The following is a 13,680-nucleotide window of genomic DNA, read 5'->3' as shown; positions in this document are numbered from 1 at the left end:
CATCGAGCCACCGACCTGGCACAAGCACCAATGCCTCATGGGACTATGGTCTATATATAGATGAACATGATAAGGCCAATATAATTAGGAGATGTTCTTCCTCCGAAATCACCTTTTTTTTGGAAATGGGGATACACCCCGGCTTCTGCATCATGAGGATACACATGGTCATTTATTAGAAAAGGTTCCAAAAAGTATTGTTTACAACTCACGCATCACCGAGGATTGATACAAGAATCAACCATCGAAAATAAACCATACTACGACTACAACTCAACATAGTCTTCTAGTATGTCACCAACCAGCCTGACACAAGATATCCTGAGCGACCATCAGGAGGCGTGTGCATCTAGAAGCCATGGCATCCCGCTGTCTCTCCGGTGAAAGTAGAGCCCAAAGCTGGACCCAATGAGAGGCCATATGAATAACCTGCAAGAAGTGAAAAGAGACTTTTTTATAAAAAATTATATCATTTCTGACCCTCCAAATAGACCAACATAAAGCAGAAACCCCAATCCGGATAAAAGCCTTAGATTGTCTATCTACTCCATTTAACCAATTACCAAACATATTAGTAATATTGGTGGGAGGTGGAAGATCATAAGTGAAATTAACCGTACCCCATAAGAGCTTAGCTAAAGGATATTCAATAAAAAGGTGTTGAATGGTCTCCTGTTCCCCACAGAAAACACATTTTGTACACCCATTTCAATGATGTTTAGCTAGATTATACTTAGTTAACATAACTTTATTACTCCTGAACCACATAAAAATCTTAATCTTAAGCGGTATTTTAACCTTCCAGATATACTTTCGCAAAAAAGGGGTATGGTCACACATAAGATCTTCATACATGGACTTGACAGCAAACAACCCGTTAGATGTCAACTTCTAAACAAAATGATCATCATCTTCATTCAAAGTAACCATCATGAGTTTCCGGCATAATTGTAACCAGGAAGTCCATTTACTACCATTCAACACCCTTCAGAATGTAATATTCAACGCTGGTTGGGCAAGCACCTGTGCAACAGTGACATTTTTATGATGTACAATATTATACAAGGACGGATATTGTTGAGCCAAAGAAGTAGTTCCCAACTAGGTATCTTCCCAAAAGCGGATGGTCATACCATTGCCCACTTTGAAAGAGCCCCTTGAAAAAAACTCATGTTTGATCTCCATCAATCCTTTCCAAAAAGGGGAATCCGTAGGCTTAGCTTGTACCTCTGATAACGTCTTATGTCTTAGGTATTTGTTAACAGCGCCGTTCCTGAGATTTCGAAGTCCCGGGGCGGAACTAAAAGTTTGGGCCCCTCTTATTATTATTATTTTCCCGTATGATGATGAAAAATAAATACTTTAAGTATACCCAACTGCAATATTTATATAAAATTAACAAGCGTCCTATGTACCGACATCATCTTCTACATCAACATTATTCTGTTCCCCCATAACAACTAGGGTCAACTCATCTGGATTGCTCGTAGTGCCCGTGTTGTTCTTCAAAAATTAAACATAGACCCTCTGTGATTTTATTAATTTATGTTATTATTGTCTCCTTCTTATTTTCTTAGCACCGGATTCAGGCGCCATAATCAATTAACCTCGCTTCTAAAAATAAGAACAACAACTACTAATCAAAATTTAAAACCCGAATTAGAGTATATAGTATAATTCTAAGAGAACCGCGGCGGGTGTTCTTACCTTCTATCTTAATCTTCTATGCAGATTGGGTGATTGCCTAATTGGAGATAGGGGCTATCGGACTGGGACTGGGAATTTGGGACTGCGGCGGCCGGCGGACTAGCAGGCAGGGCATCAGGTAGGGGATCGTTGCGCGCAATCGCCATTCGCGATCAGAAGAGCAAGAGCAGCCGAGCGCAGCCTAGCAGGAAGCCGTCTGGGCGAGGCGATAGCCGCGACGTTTCCGTTCCATATCGAACCAACTATCGATCAGAGGCGATCTTTGGTATCGTCGTATGACTCTTATTGATCAGATGGAATCGTACGTGTGCTGAGTGAAGTCCTGGCCAACCGGATCGAAAACGAAAAGGAAAATAAAAGACCCGAAGTATAGATCCAAGTCCATGTAAAAATGTTTACTGTTTTTTTTTTGAGAATTGTTTACTGTTTTTTTCTCGGAAATCCAAACTGGCTCCCGTGTCTATTTGCTCTCCCGACTTAAACCAACCAGCAGAGGACAGTTGGTCCCCCGGTTGTGTATATGCTCAGGTATTCGACTTGGTATCTAGATTATTGAACAGTAGTATTAGGCTCACAGTCCAGCACATTTATTACCATCCGCTTGTCACAGGTGCCAGTACAGATGACAGACGAAAAACGTGTTCGACCAACGTTAGTACCGATTTCGCTTGAACGAGCTTAGGGCATATAATTAGCTGATGCAAAACAGACGCTAAAATTGATTGGCCGCGTCCGTATGTGTTGTTTGAAATGGTCAAAATCGACCGCTCATCCGTTTGCATCTAGGGTGTCCGGACTCGACGCATAAAAAATAATTTTTTTCATAAATTAAAAGCCCATTATTTACATAATTATAAAAATGAGAAAAAGCTTAAAATTTAAAAGGGCCAGCAAGGCCTGCTAAAACCTAGCCATGGAATACTGCTTGTCGTTGCTGATGAGGTCGATAATGTCTGGCATCCGCCATGGCAGTTGGTAGACCGGCAGTGAGGAGGAAGGGGAGCATGCGGTAACGGAAGCCACGGATCCCATGCGGGGGATGGAGCAGGAGACAGCGCGCGTGGCTGCAGTTCAGTGTGGCCGCAGGAGTCGTCGGCGTCCCCTGCGCCACCTAGGCTGGATCGGCTCGCTCCTCGGCGGTGAGGCGAGCCCGCCGGGTCCTGATCGTGTCCCTCCAGCGCTCTGTGCCCGGCGGCGGCAGGATGCCACCGCCATTGACGACCATCCTCCACCCGCTGCTGCTTGGCAGGCGCATGTCCGACGGGACATGATATCCCGTGTGTGGTACAACGCCCACGCCTCCGCCACGGTGAGGCTGCCGCGGCCGAAGCCGTTCACCGCGGCGCTCTTGCGGGCGACGACATTTGAGCGGCGAGGGAGGAGATTGGGAGCGATGAGCTTGGGAGCAGCGAGGGAGGAGGAGATTGGGAGCGGCGAGAGATTGGAGCGGCGAGTTTGGAATGGGGAAGGAAGGAGCGAAGTGGCAGCGGGGCGTTGGTCGCAATAAATGCCGGCGCGGATGGCCACGCGGCCATGCATGATGAGACACGTCACTGTGTCACCTGGAAAAGCTGGATGCCATTAACACCGCTTGACCAGAGGTAGGCGACGGGGTTATAGGCTTACGTGTCGCTGACGCATCGGTCCCGCCACTCCCCGCATCGCATTTCGTTAGGGGCAATTTTGTGGATGCGGCTAGGAACGAAATTTTATCCGGCGAGGGAGGCGTGCCCGAAGCGTCTCCTGTGGAGTGGGGACGGGCTCAGGGCACCAGACACTGTATTAGGTCGCGTGGCTAGGAACGAAATTTTATCCGGCGAGCTCCAAATCTCTTTAGGGGCAACTTTGTGGATGCGGCTGGAGATGCTCTTATAGGGGGAGAGGCTGCTAACGTTTTTCCGTGGTCCGTTGTCCCAATCCACAAACCAAAAGGCCGCAAAAAGGAAGTCTTGTGGGTTATAGATTTGTACCACTCACTCCCTATTTTGCTGCTGTTCGGACATCTTCAACGCGGCGATCCAAACGGACGCGCTGGGCCGTCCATTTTAGGCTGTTTGGGTGGCCGCGCGGACACCCGGACAGCGGCCCGCGTCCGCTTGTCCCTTTGGGTCGCATGCTCCGTCCAACGCGACGACCCAAAAATCCGCCATGTGGTTCGTCTTCCCTGGGCGGCGCTGCGCCATGGCAGGCCCCGACGGGATAGCAATGGCGGGCGGGAGAACGCGCGGGAAAGTTCCCCCGCGCGTGAAAAGGCCATGGGCGCGCGCTCGCGCCCAAGTTTCCCGCCAAGGCCGCCGGCTATAAAAGATGGCGTCGGCCTCACAGACCTCACACCCGCTCCGCCATCCTCTCCCCCTCTTCCTTCTCCGGCGTCGTCCACACCTCCATCGCCATGCCGCGCACCCTGCATGCCACGTGGGCCAAGCTCTTCCTCGTCGACCGGGCCAGGTTCCCGCGTACGGAGGAGGAGGACCGGGTGGACGCGCGTTGGGTCGCCGACGACGAGGCGATCCGCGTTGCTGCCGAGGGGGCGACATAGAAGGAAGAGGACGCAGAGCTGGTGGAGGCGGCTGCGAACGGCTAGCACGAGACTGCGGACGGCTGGTACGAGGCCGCGGAGGAGGAGGCGGAGCCCGTCGACGCGGAGGACTACTTCGACGACCTCGCGCTGGCGAACATCAACGTCGCCATCGGGGAGCGTCTCGCCGACCTCATGCGCGTGACGAAGGAGCACGAGGCCACCTGCCGGGCCGGCCGCCGCCGTTTAGGCAACCTCCTCGGCCAGAAGAACTAGCTCCTCGCTATGCGGGCATCCCACCACCTCATCCAGCTGCCCTCGCCCAAGCGGCGCGCACGGGAGGCTGCTGCGTCGGTGGAGCACGACCGCCAAGAGCGTATGCGCCGTCGGGAGGAGAAGCGTGAGGCCCAGGCCACGTCCGCCTGGAGGCACGTTCCGCCGGCCGCGTCCGCCTGGAGGCACGACCGCTGTCGAACGCACTGCCCAGCATTAGCTCGAGCTGTGCGGGAAGCAGATGGTGCCGCCGCAGGAGGCGGAGCACGAGCGCGCCCGAGTTGCGACGACGGAAAGGAGGAGGGCGGTCGCGGAATGCAGCAAGAGGGCTACCGCCGAGCCACCCAGCTGGTAAGCTGGAGTGGAATCCTCACGCGTACAGGCCACCCGCGTCGAGTGAAATCCACGGCCCCGGCGGCGAGTTGCTGGCGAGCCCGCCGCCCCCGTACGTACGTAGACTAGTAGTAGTAGATTTAAGAAAAAATATAATAGCTAACTTTAATAAAGAAATAAACTATCTCCCTATGACACGCGGGCCAGGGGCGGACAAGGGGCGAACGCGAGCAGCTAGCCATCAGCGTCCACGGCCACGCAAACGCGGCCCAGATTTGGGCCGGCTTTGGGTCGTCCCGGACACTGCGGCCATCCGTTTTTGGGATGGGTCAACGCGCTGGGCTGGGTTTTTGTTCGGTTCAAGTCCAGACGCGCGGACGCGGGATGGATCGCCGCGTTGGAGATGCCTTAAACACGGGGATGCAATTTTGCGAGGTATTATGTACCGACGGTACAGGAATGATCAGCCCACGCGGACGTTCATGTCTCTACACCTGGCCCATTGAATCCCATACGATTCACATACCTGCAGCCAAATTTCTACCATATGTATTCCTTCACCAAAATCAAGTGGCACACCACCCTATGCACCAATGGACCAATCACCACGCGGGAGTAGGTGCGCCCGGGAGCCAAATTGCTGCTCCCTTTTTTTCTGCAATATATAATAAGGCTATATAAAAAATTGGGCCCCTAATTTTGTTGGGCCCGGGGCGGCCGCCCCGCTGGACCCCCCCAAGGGCCGGCCCTGTTTGTTAAGTAGCAATTCTTGCCACACCCCGTCTTTATTAAGAAGTTTAAAGAGCCATTTACTCAATAATCATCTATTTTTGATTTCGAGCACCTCTATACCTAAGCCCCCTTGATCTTTGGGTCGACACACAATATTCCATTTTGTAAGTCGGTATTTTTTTTATTTTCATCGGACAGCCAAAAGAACCTGGATCTATAGAAGTCCAAACGTTTCCTTACCCCAACAAGTATTTGTAGGAAAGACAACATAAACATCGGTAAGCTAGTTAATACCGAATTAATAAGAACTAACCTATCACCATAGGATAGTAACTTCCCTTTCCAGCATCCAAATTTACTCTCAAACCGTGTTTCCACCGGATACCAATCCGAGTTCCTGAGTTTTTTTGTAGTGGATTGAAATACCCAAGTATCTAAAGGGGAGTTGTCCAGCATCACATCCAAAGATATGTTTATACTGAGCCTCCTCCTCCCTTGCCTTTACAAAACAAAAACTCTCGTTTTTATGAAAATTAATCTTAAGCCCCGATAACTCTTCAAAGAGGCACAAGATTAATTTCATATTAACTGCATCACTTGATCACCTGCATCACTTGATCGTCTTGTTAAATATAAATATATCGTTTAGTCTATTAGTTTGGACTTCTTTTCAAATTAACTGGTTCAACAATCTTTCATGTCTTACACCTTTTCTTTCTCCCCACTCATGCACGAAACTCTGGCTTCGCCACTAGGCAGGGGCGGACCCAAGTAGGGCTGAGTGGGGGCCTTCGCCGCCACTCAAATTTCGAAATTACACTGAAATCTCTGCATTATTTATAAGAAAATCGCCTGAATCATCTGAATTTGCCAAAGAGAGATGCCCTCACTCATGAGTTTGGCCCCACTGAAACTTCGTTCTGGTGCCACTACAGTACTACTATCACTAACTTACGGACACGTCATGTCTGGGGAGAGATATGAAATGGGCCACGATTTAACCGCTCGCGCACTGACGGAGTGGCGATCGATGGATGCCCTGGATTGGAAACCTGCTTGTTGAGATCGATGGCAGAACTCTACACGCAACGCGCTATGGCCTATGGGAGGTGATGTTGCAGACCTGCAGTGCATACCCGGTAGCTGAGCAACCCGGCAGATTAATTTCGGTACGTACGTTCCATCGGAAAGAAAGGGCGCCAGCCACGATTAGATCAGGACGTGCCGACGCGATCGCGACGCCTCGCCTTGGACTGAAAGCTAAAAAAAGCACCGTGTCCAAGCCAACCCAAGCCGCACGCGTCTCTGAAAGACAAAAAAGAGTGGCGTGGCAACTTGCATGATGCCCTCGTTGGGAAAGCCAACCAGACGGATACACACAGCTTGCTCTTCAAGCGGCGTCGTCGTCCCATCTCCGAGACGATGATGATCGGATGGAGATGGTGTTGCGTTTCGCATTTCGTTCTCTCCCGCGACGTGAGTGGGATCAGACATCGGAGTGGAGTGGATGATGAGCTGATTGAGATTGAGATTGAGAGTGGGAGCAAGTAGCTAGGTAGTGTAGGTCGAACTCCTGAGTTCGTCAGTCAGGACAGAATGGTGCTACTGATGACCTCAGGTAGTACAACACTGCCGCTTGGGACTCTTCAAAGTTGGCAACAAAAACTTTATAAAGGCAGGCAGAATGCCAGATCATGCTAAGGTTGGTGGATTTTCCTAGTAGATTAATTACAGGTGCTAGACGTGGACATGCCTGTGCCGAGAAGTAGGTGGGCATTGCATCAGCCATCTGGAAGGATAGCTAGGCGAGCTGAAGCTGAGAATATGTTTTTCCTTGCACCTACTTCTGAAAGGCTTCAAAGACTCGGTACATGCATTTCTTTTTTTTTGCGGGTAAAAAAAAAAAAAAAATGTTTAGCATTTCTGTCTCTGTAAGTTTTACTTCTCTTAGTATTCAGATGATTAATCGTGATTCTGCTATAATCGACTTACTTAAGTGAGTCGGACTTTGGGATGCTGCAAGTTTCTGAAGATGCTGCCCGTAGAAATCTACACACGTGTACCACTTGCTTATCTGGGACGCTCTCATGTCTGTAAAATGGGGAACAAGTTACAAGCCAATTCGAAGTTCAGACTCATCTTTCACTACAGAGGATAAGTCTTGCACGAAGAGCTGAAACTTTCAGTGCGCCGACTACTTTAGCGCCATGAAATCAGCAGCATAACAAAATACTACTACCAGTAGTCACAAGCCATTCGTTCACGAGATGCATGATCAGTGTAAAATTTCTACACGGCCAATTTCAGACTTGGTTTCCTGGATCATGATTATACATAGCTCTTGTTGTAAGAAATAATCACAAACCCACTCCAGCTCCAGAACAAGGATCTTCATTGAAAAAACGACCACTACGACGTGGTCTTGTGATACATTGATACATGTCACTCCAGAACAGAATTTCCAGCAGTAAGCTAGCAGTGCAGCCCACAGTAGGCCACACTCACCATCTAACACTGCATTCTAACTAGCTAAAAAGCGCAATCATACAATTAACTAAAAAGAGTACTCTAACTCTCACACGAGGAGGAGGGCCCTTTAAACGAAGCTTGGTCGTTCCCCTTCCCCCGCTACAGTAGGGAGGGGCGATTTTCTGAATCCTCACCGGAGATCCACCTCGCTCGCCGTCGGGTCGTCGATTCCTCCTCCTCCGGCGGCCGCCCCGGCGGCGGGAGGGCGGGGAATCGTCGATCCATGGCTTGTACATAGTGTAGGGTTCTCTAGGTGGCCTGCCGGCGGTGCTGTGAAGGTGGTGGTGCGGTCGGCGTGGCGTTTTGAGATGGAGCTCGTCCTCTTCGACGGCGGTGCTCTTCGGAGCTCTGCGGTGGAGCTCTCGTCTTCCCCGAGCTCACGGATCCGCGGATCCGTCGAGTTTGTCAAGCCCTCACCGGCGGCGGCGTGGCGGTCGAGCCGGAGTTCCAAGAATAAGGAGAAGGAGGTTATGAGGAGTCCGGCGATGGAGGTGGGGTGCGGCGGTGTAAGTTCTCAGGAGCTGGCGACCGGCGACTTCCCGTCCGCGGAGGGGCTGCACCTGATCCAAGCCATCAAGGGGTGCAGCGGCGGCGGCGCGCCACCGGCGGCATCGAGCTCGTCTTCTTCATCGGGATCCAGGGGTCTTCTTTGTATTTCTGGCTTTGTTTCTGGGTCTTTCTGTAAGAACTGGACTTTAATATAATTTCCTTTTCTGCGCAAAAAAAAAAAAAAAAGAGGAGGAGGGCCCTTTGCCCTTCCATTCCTCGGAGTGGTACTTAGTCGATCACACTTCACCAATCAGCAGGAACTTTCTTTTCTCGCACCTACTTAAACAGGCCGAATGTGCGAGATTGGTTTGCTCTAATAACAGTTAGCGAGGCACACGAGGTGGGCCGGCCCTACACCTGGATAAAAGTCCGATACGGGCTCTGCACAGCCTGGGCCGCGAGTGCGGCGGCCCGGAGCTTGATGTCCTTGAGGGCAGGGTCCTCGAGAAGCAGCACCTTGTCCTTGTCCCTCACCCCGACCATGTGCAGGTGGTCGCCGTCCTCCCTCTCCTTGCCCCTGAACAGCAGCCTCTGCTCCCTCGGCTCCAGCCCGGTCATCATGGACAGCATCAGCTTCAGCTCACCTGCAGAGACGATTTTGCACAGCACATGTTAGACCTTGATCCCAATTCCCAAGTAGTGCACTTAGTTAATTTACACTACACAGTGAAGTTCACGTTGAACCTTTTATGCCTTATAGGCTTGTACTAGTAATAAACAAAATGTAGGAAAGTTCTAGTCAGGTTCCTCATCTGAAACATCGTGTGCATATATATGCTGGCAGGGCAGGAAGGCGGCCGCATTGTAGATCCTTGTTCAGACATGTCTATGTAATTGTTTTGTATTACTACTAGGATAAGGCCATGATTTAATTAGTAGCATACTCATGGACAACTAAACTGTGTGAACAGGTTCAGACTTCAGACTAGTGTCAAAATGTTTTATGCACAACTAAACTAGCATCTTTGTTGTTGAACAGCTTGTCTAAATTTGCAGTTTATCGAAGGACTGCCAGTGTGCATGCATGCCACACCCACGATCACTCCTCAAGACTTTATCGTGCTTAAAGAGCATGGGAATATTCATTCGACTTTGCCACTAGCTAAAAGATGTGCTCACCGCTTAGTATCAGAGAGAAGCCCCAAAGGGAAATCATGACCAAATCAACCAACTTTCCAAGAACACATTCTACCAATGGCTGTACAATGATCCTCTCAATATATTCTCCAACCAATCTAATCAACAGGTTTACAAAGACATAAGTAAGTTAAACCAACGAATTAGTACACTAGTACTCACCAAAAGTGCAGGTAGCTCCAATAGACACCTCATGCCAGGAGGAGAACCCGGTGGAGACCCTAACGGTGATCACCTCGATGTCCCCCCTGCAGTCCCTCCTCTGCACAAGCATGCCCCCCGGCCGCACCTCCCACTCGATCTCCCCGCTGCCGCTGCCACGGACGATGCTACCGGCATCGCTGCCGTCGTCGCTGCTAGCGCTACCGGAGCTGCTGCCCTTGGAGGAGCTCCTCCTGAAGAGCCTCTTGGGGTTGGGGCACCTCAGCTTGATCATTGTCGCAACTCGCAAATGGCAGTTAGTTAATCTCGCTCGGCAAACTCTGTTTTCCTGAGAGGTGGTGTTGAGTTGAGAGGAAGTGGAGCTGGTGGTGCTGACTGATGAGAACAGGGCTTGGTGTGTACATATAGCAGGTGGCTAGGCGGGGGAGACAATGGCAGGGCATGTAAGAGGACAAGCTTTAGAAGTGTGCGCGTGTTTGTCAAAGGCGTCAACGAGGGGGACACTGGGACAGGCGAACTTCGCATAGTCCAAAGTAGCAGGCCAGGCAAGGATCACAACTTGTGAAAGAGTTTCTCGATACAGAACAAATGAAACAAATTGTAAGAGGTAGTAGTATATTAAATTATTAACCTAGAGCTTCGATGAAGCCACGTCCCTGAAATATGGGCTCTGGTGTCAAGATCAAGTGAAATAGTTTTTGGCGCTAAGATCAAATGAATCTGAGGGTAGATGTTTCAAGAGAAAATTTCGAAAGTCCATAGCTATTGAGGTAATGGTTTCACGGATCCACATACAAAGGATTTTCTTTTCACGAAACCACAACTTTTAGTTAAGTTGTTTCAGATAACCTAAATATTGCGATATAGCGTATTTGACCGTGTTTCCGACCATCCGGTCCCACTAGTCAGGAAAAATATGAGATGATGTTGACTAGTTTTTTTTTCATGTTTGGGCACAGTTTTAGTAAGTTTAGGCCAAAAATTGATCCCAAAAAGAATTTTGTTTGAAGATAAAAATCCAAAAATCTAAATGGGCTAAATCGTATGATTCAGATTGTCTCAAACAACTTGCACCAAACGTTGTGGTTTTTTTTTTTTTTTGCAAAAACAAATCCTCACTGGTTATGCGTCCATGAAACATTTACCCAATAATTATGGTTTTGTGATCTTTTGTTATGGATGGGCAAAACTGCAGCCCAAACTGTAGAAACTGGCCGACGGGGAGCTAGTTCATTTTCGTTCACAAACTTAATTATGATCTCCAATCTAGTTTAAAAAATAAGCTAACCCACACCGCTCATTACATGAATGGGCCGATATGCTGAGGGCCGGGAGCCCTCGCGTAGCCTGTTTTGTTTACCGTCGGCAAGGCTACGCCGAGGGCCACCCTCGGCATATCTTCTCGGCGACTACCTCCCTCGGCAGAGTCACTATTGTTGTCGGCGTAGTCCGACCCTCGTCGTAGGACGCTACGCCGATGGCAAAACCGTCGGTATACAAATTTTAAAAAAATAAAATTTCCATTTTCAAAAAAGAAATTCTAAAAAAAACATTTTTGGCTATGCCGACGGCAAAACCCTCGACATATAGTTGTATTTTTTTCAAATTTTAATTTATTTTACACCATTATTTTCTTTTTTCCCTTTTTTCACTTGTTTATCTCTCACCCAAGACACTTTTAACTCTAAGTACACTTAATCTTAGAGCAAATTATAATCATGGTTAAACTTCCCGGTCGGTCACCCATCCTCATACTACTCCAGACTCAGCACGCTTAACTTCTTGGTTCCATTCGAATGAGTTTCCATTACAGAATTGACAACTTGATGATAATAATAGTATATCAACCCTATTAACCCTTGGACCGTGATGTCACACCTCTTTATTTTTAATTCCAAATAATTACTTAAGTAAACAACAATGAATATATAAGTAATAATAATAATGAATTCAAATAACAATAAAATGATTTTTTTGTCTTTTTTCTATTTAATATGGAATAATTAATATCTTTAAATCGGAAAATCAAAATCCACAAATAATATGTCTAAATCAATCAGAAAAGTGAGAGAAATCTAAATATAACATCCATATCATCATTTGAACCTAAAAATTAGAGGAATCCAAATATGACGTCTAGTTTTCCATCTGGCCAAAACAACCCCCTCGGGAGATGCGGAATGGCTGCACCGGGCGTGTTGGTGCACCGTTCGCCAACACGCTAAATAGACACAAATTAGCTTATAAAGTGATGTGTTATAGACCTTAAAACATTTTTCGCGGAATTTATTGAGCGACGGAAAGTGTACCCCTAGTTCAAATCTGGTCAGTTTTCAGCGGATTCGGCGGGACACCGTAGAAAGCCGCAGCGATTCCCAGATATCTAGCGCGCACATATGGCATGTGATATGTGGTGCGAAGGCGGTGTCCTACCACTACGCGGAGGTATCGCGCGATACTAAAATGTGCCCCATATAGCTGCTTCACAAAAAAAAACCCGTTTTGAAACCCCGAAAATGAAAAAAAATCATCGCCCATGGGTCAGATTGGAAATCCGCTCCCGGGGCCTTGCTTCCCATCCCAGGGACCACACACGTGCCAAATATGACCTCGTTCCGAGAAACTATGCGGTGTCACATGCCGTTTTCTACTCATTTGCCCTAAAAGCCATAGAACTCCGAACGTGATAGCTCTGTTTGTGAAGGGTTTTCCAAAATAATTGCGGTATCCTAATTACGACTTTTGGACTGGTTACTAGGACACATAAAATGACGCTATGGGGCTCCATGGGATTTTATGACTTCGTTTAAATTGCCATTTGGCCAAAACGGGCCCCATGGAGATGCGGTATGGCCGTACCGGGCGCGCTGGTGCACCCGTTCACCATCACGCTAAACAGAAAAAAATTAGCACATAAAGTGATGTGTCATAGACCTAAATTTTTTTGCGGAATTTATTGAGCGACGGAAAGTGTACCCCTAGTTCAAATCCGACCAGTTTTCAGCGGATTCGGCGGGTCACCGCAGGAAGCCGCAGGGATTCCCAGATACCTAGCGCGTACATATGGCATGTGATATGTGGTCCGGAGGCGGTGTCCTACCACTACGCGGAGGTCTTGCGCAATACTAAAATGCGCCCCATGTAGCTGCTTTACAAAAAATCTGTTTTGACACCCCGAAAATGAAAAAATCATCGCCCATGGGTCGGATTGGAAATCTGCTCCTGGGGCCTTGCTTCCCATCACAGGGAACACACACCTGTCAAATATGGCCTCGTTCCGACAAACTATGCGGTGTCACCGGATGTTTCCTACTTATTTGCCCTAAAAGGCATAGAACCCCGGACTTGATAGCCCTGTTTGTGAAGGGTTTTTCAAAATAATTTATGTATCCTAATTACGACTTTTGGAGTGGTTACTAGGACACATAAAATGATGCCATGCAGCTCCGCAGGATTTTCTGACTTCGTTTAAATTGCCATTTGGCCAAAACAGGCCCCATGCAGATGCGGTATGGTCGTACCGGGCACGCTGCTGCACCCGTTCACCATCGCGCTAAACGGAAAAAAAATGAGCACATAAAGTTATGTGTCGTAGACCTAAAAACATTTTTTCGGAATTTATTAAGCGACGGAAAGTGTAACCCCTATTTTAAATCCGGTCAGTTTCCAGCAGATTCAGCCGGACACCGCAGGAAGCCGCATGGATTCCTACATAGCTAGCGTGCATATATGACATGTGA

General features: G+C 48.5%; 1 protein-coding gene across 1 annotated transcript; it reads right to left on the bottom strand.

The window, feature by feature from the left end:
- Nucleotides 1-8,833: 8,833 nt before the first annotated feature.
- Nucleotides 8,834-10,284, bottom strand: LOC127335307 (BAG family molecular chaperone regulator 3-like). The gene is made up of 2 exons (XM_051361924.2): nucleotides 9,941-10,284; nucleotides 8,834-9,225 (listed from the first exon to the last, which is right to left on the bottom strand). The coding sequence occupies exons 1-2, from the start codon at nucleotides 10,212-10,214 to the stop codon at nucleotides 8,993-8,995; spliced, it is 507 nt and encodes a 168-aa protein (XP_051217884.1). The 5' UTR covers nucleotides 10,215-10,284; the 3' UTR covers nucleotides 8,834-8,992.
- Nucleotides 10,285-13,680: the final 3,396 nt, after the last annotated feature.

This window comes from Lolium perenne, chromosome 2 (genome assembly GCF_019359855.2).
Source record: "Lolium perenne isolate Kyuss_39 chromosome 2, Kyuss_2.0, whole genome shotgun sequence".
In the NCBI taxonomy this organism is placed as follows: Eukaryota; Viridiplantae; Streptophyta; class Magnoliopsida; order Poales; family Poaceae; genus Lolium; species Lolium perenne.
The sequence above is the reverse complement of the archived record's forward strand: the minus strand, read 5'-3'. Positions and strand labels throughout refer to the sequence as shown.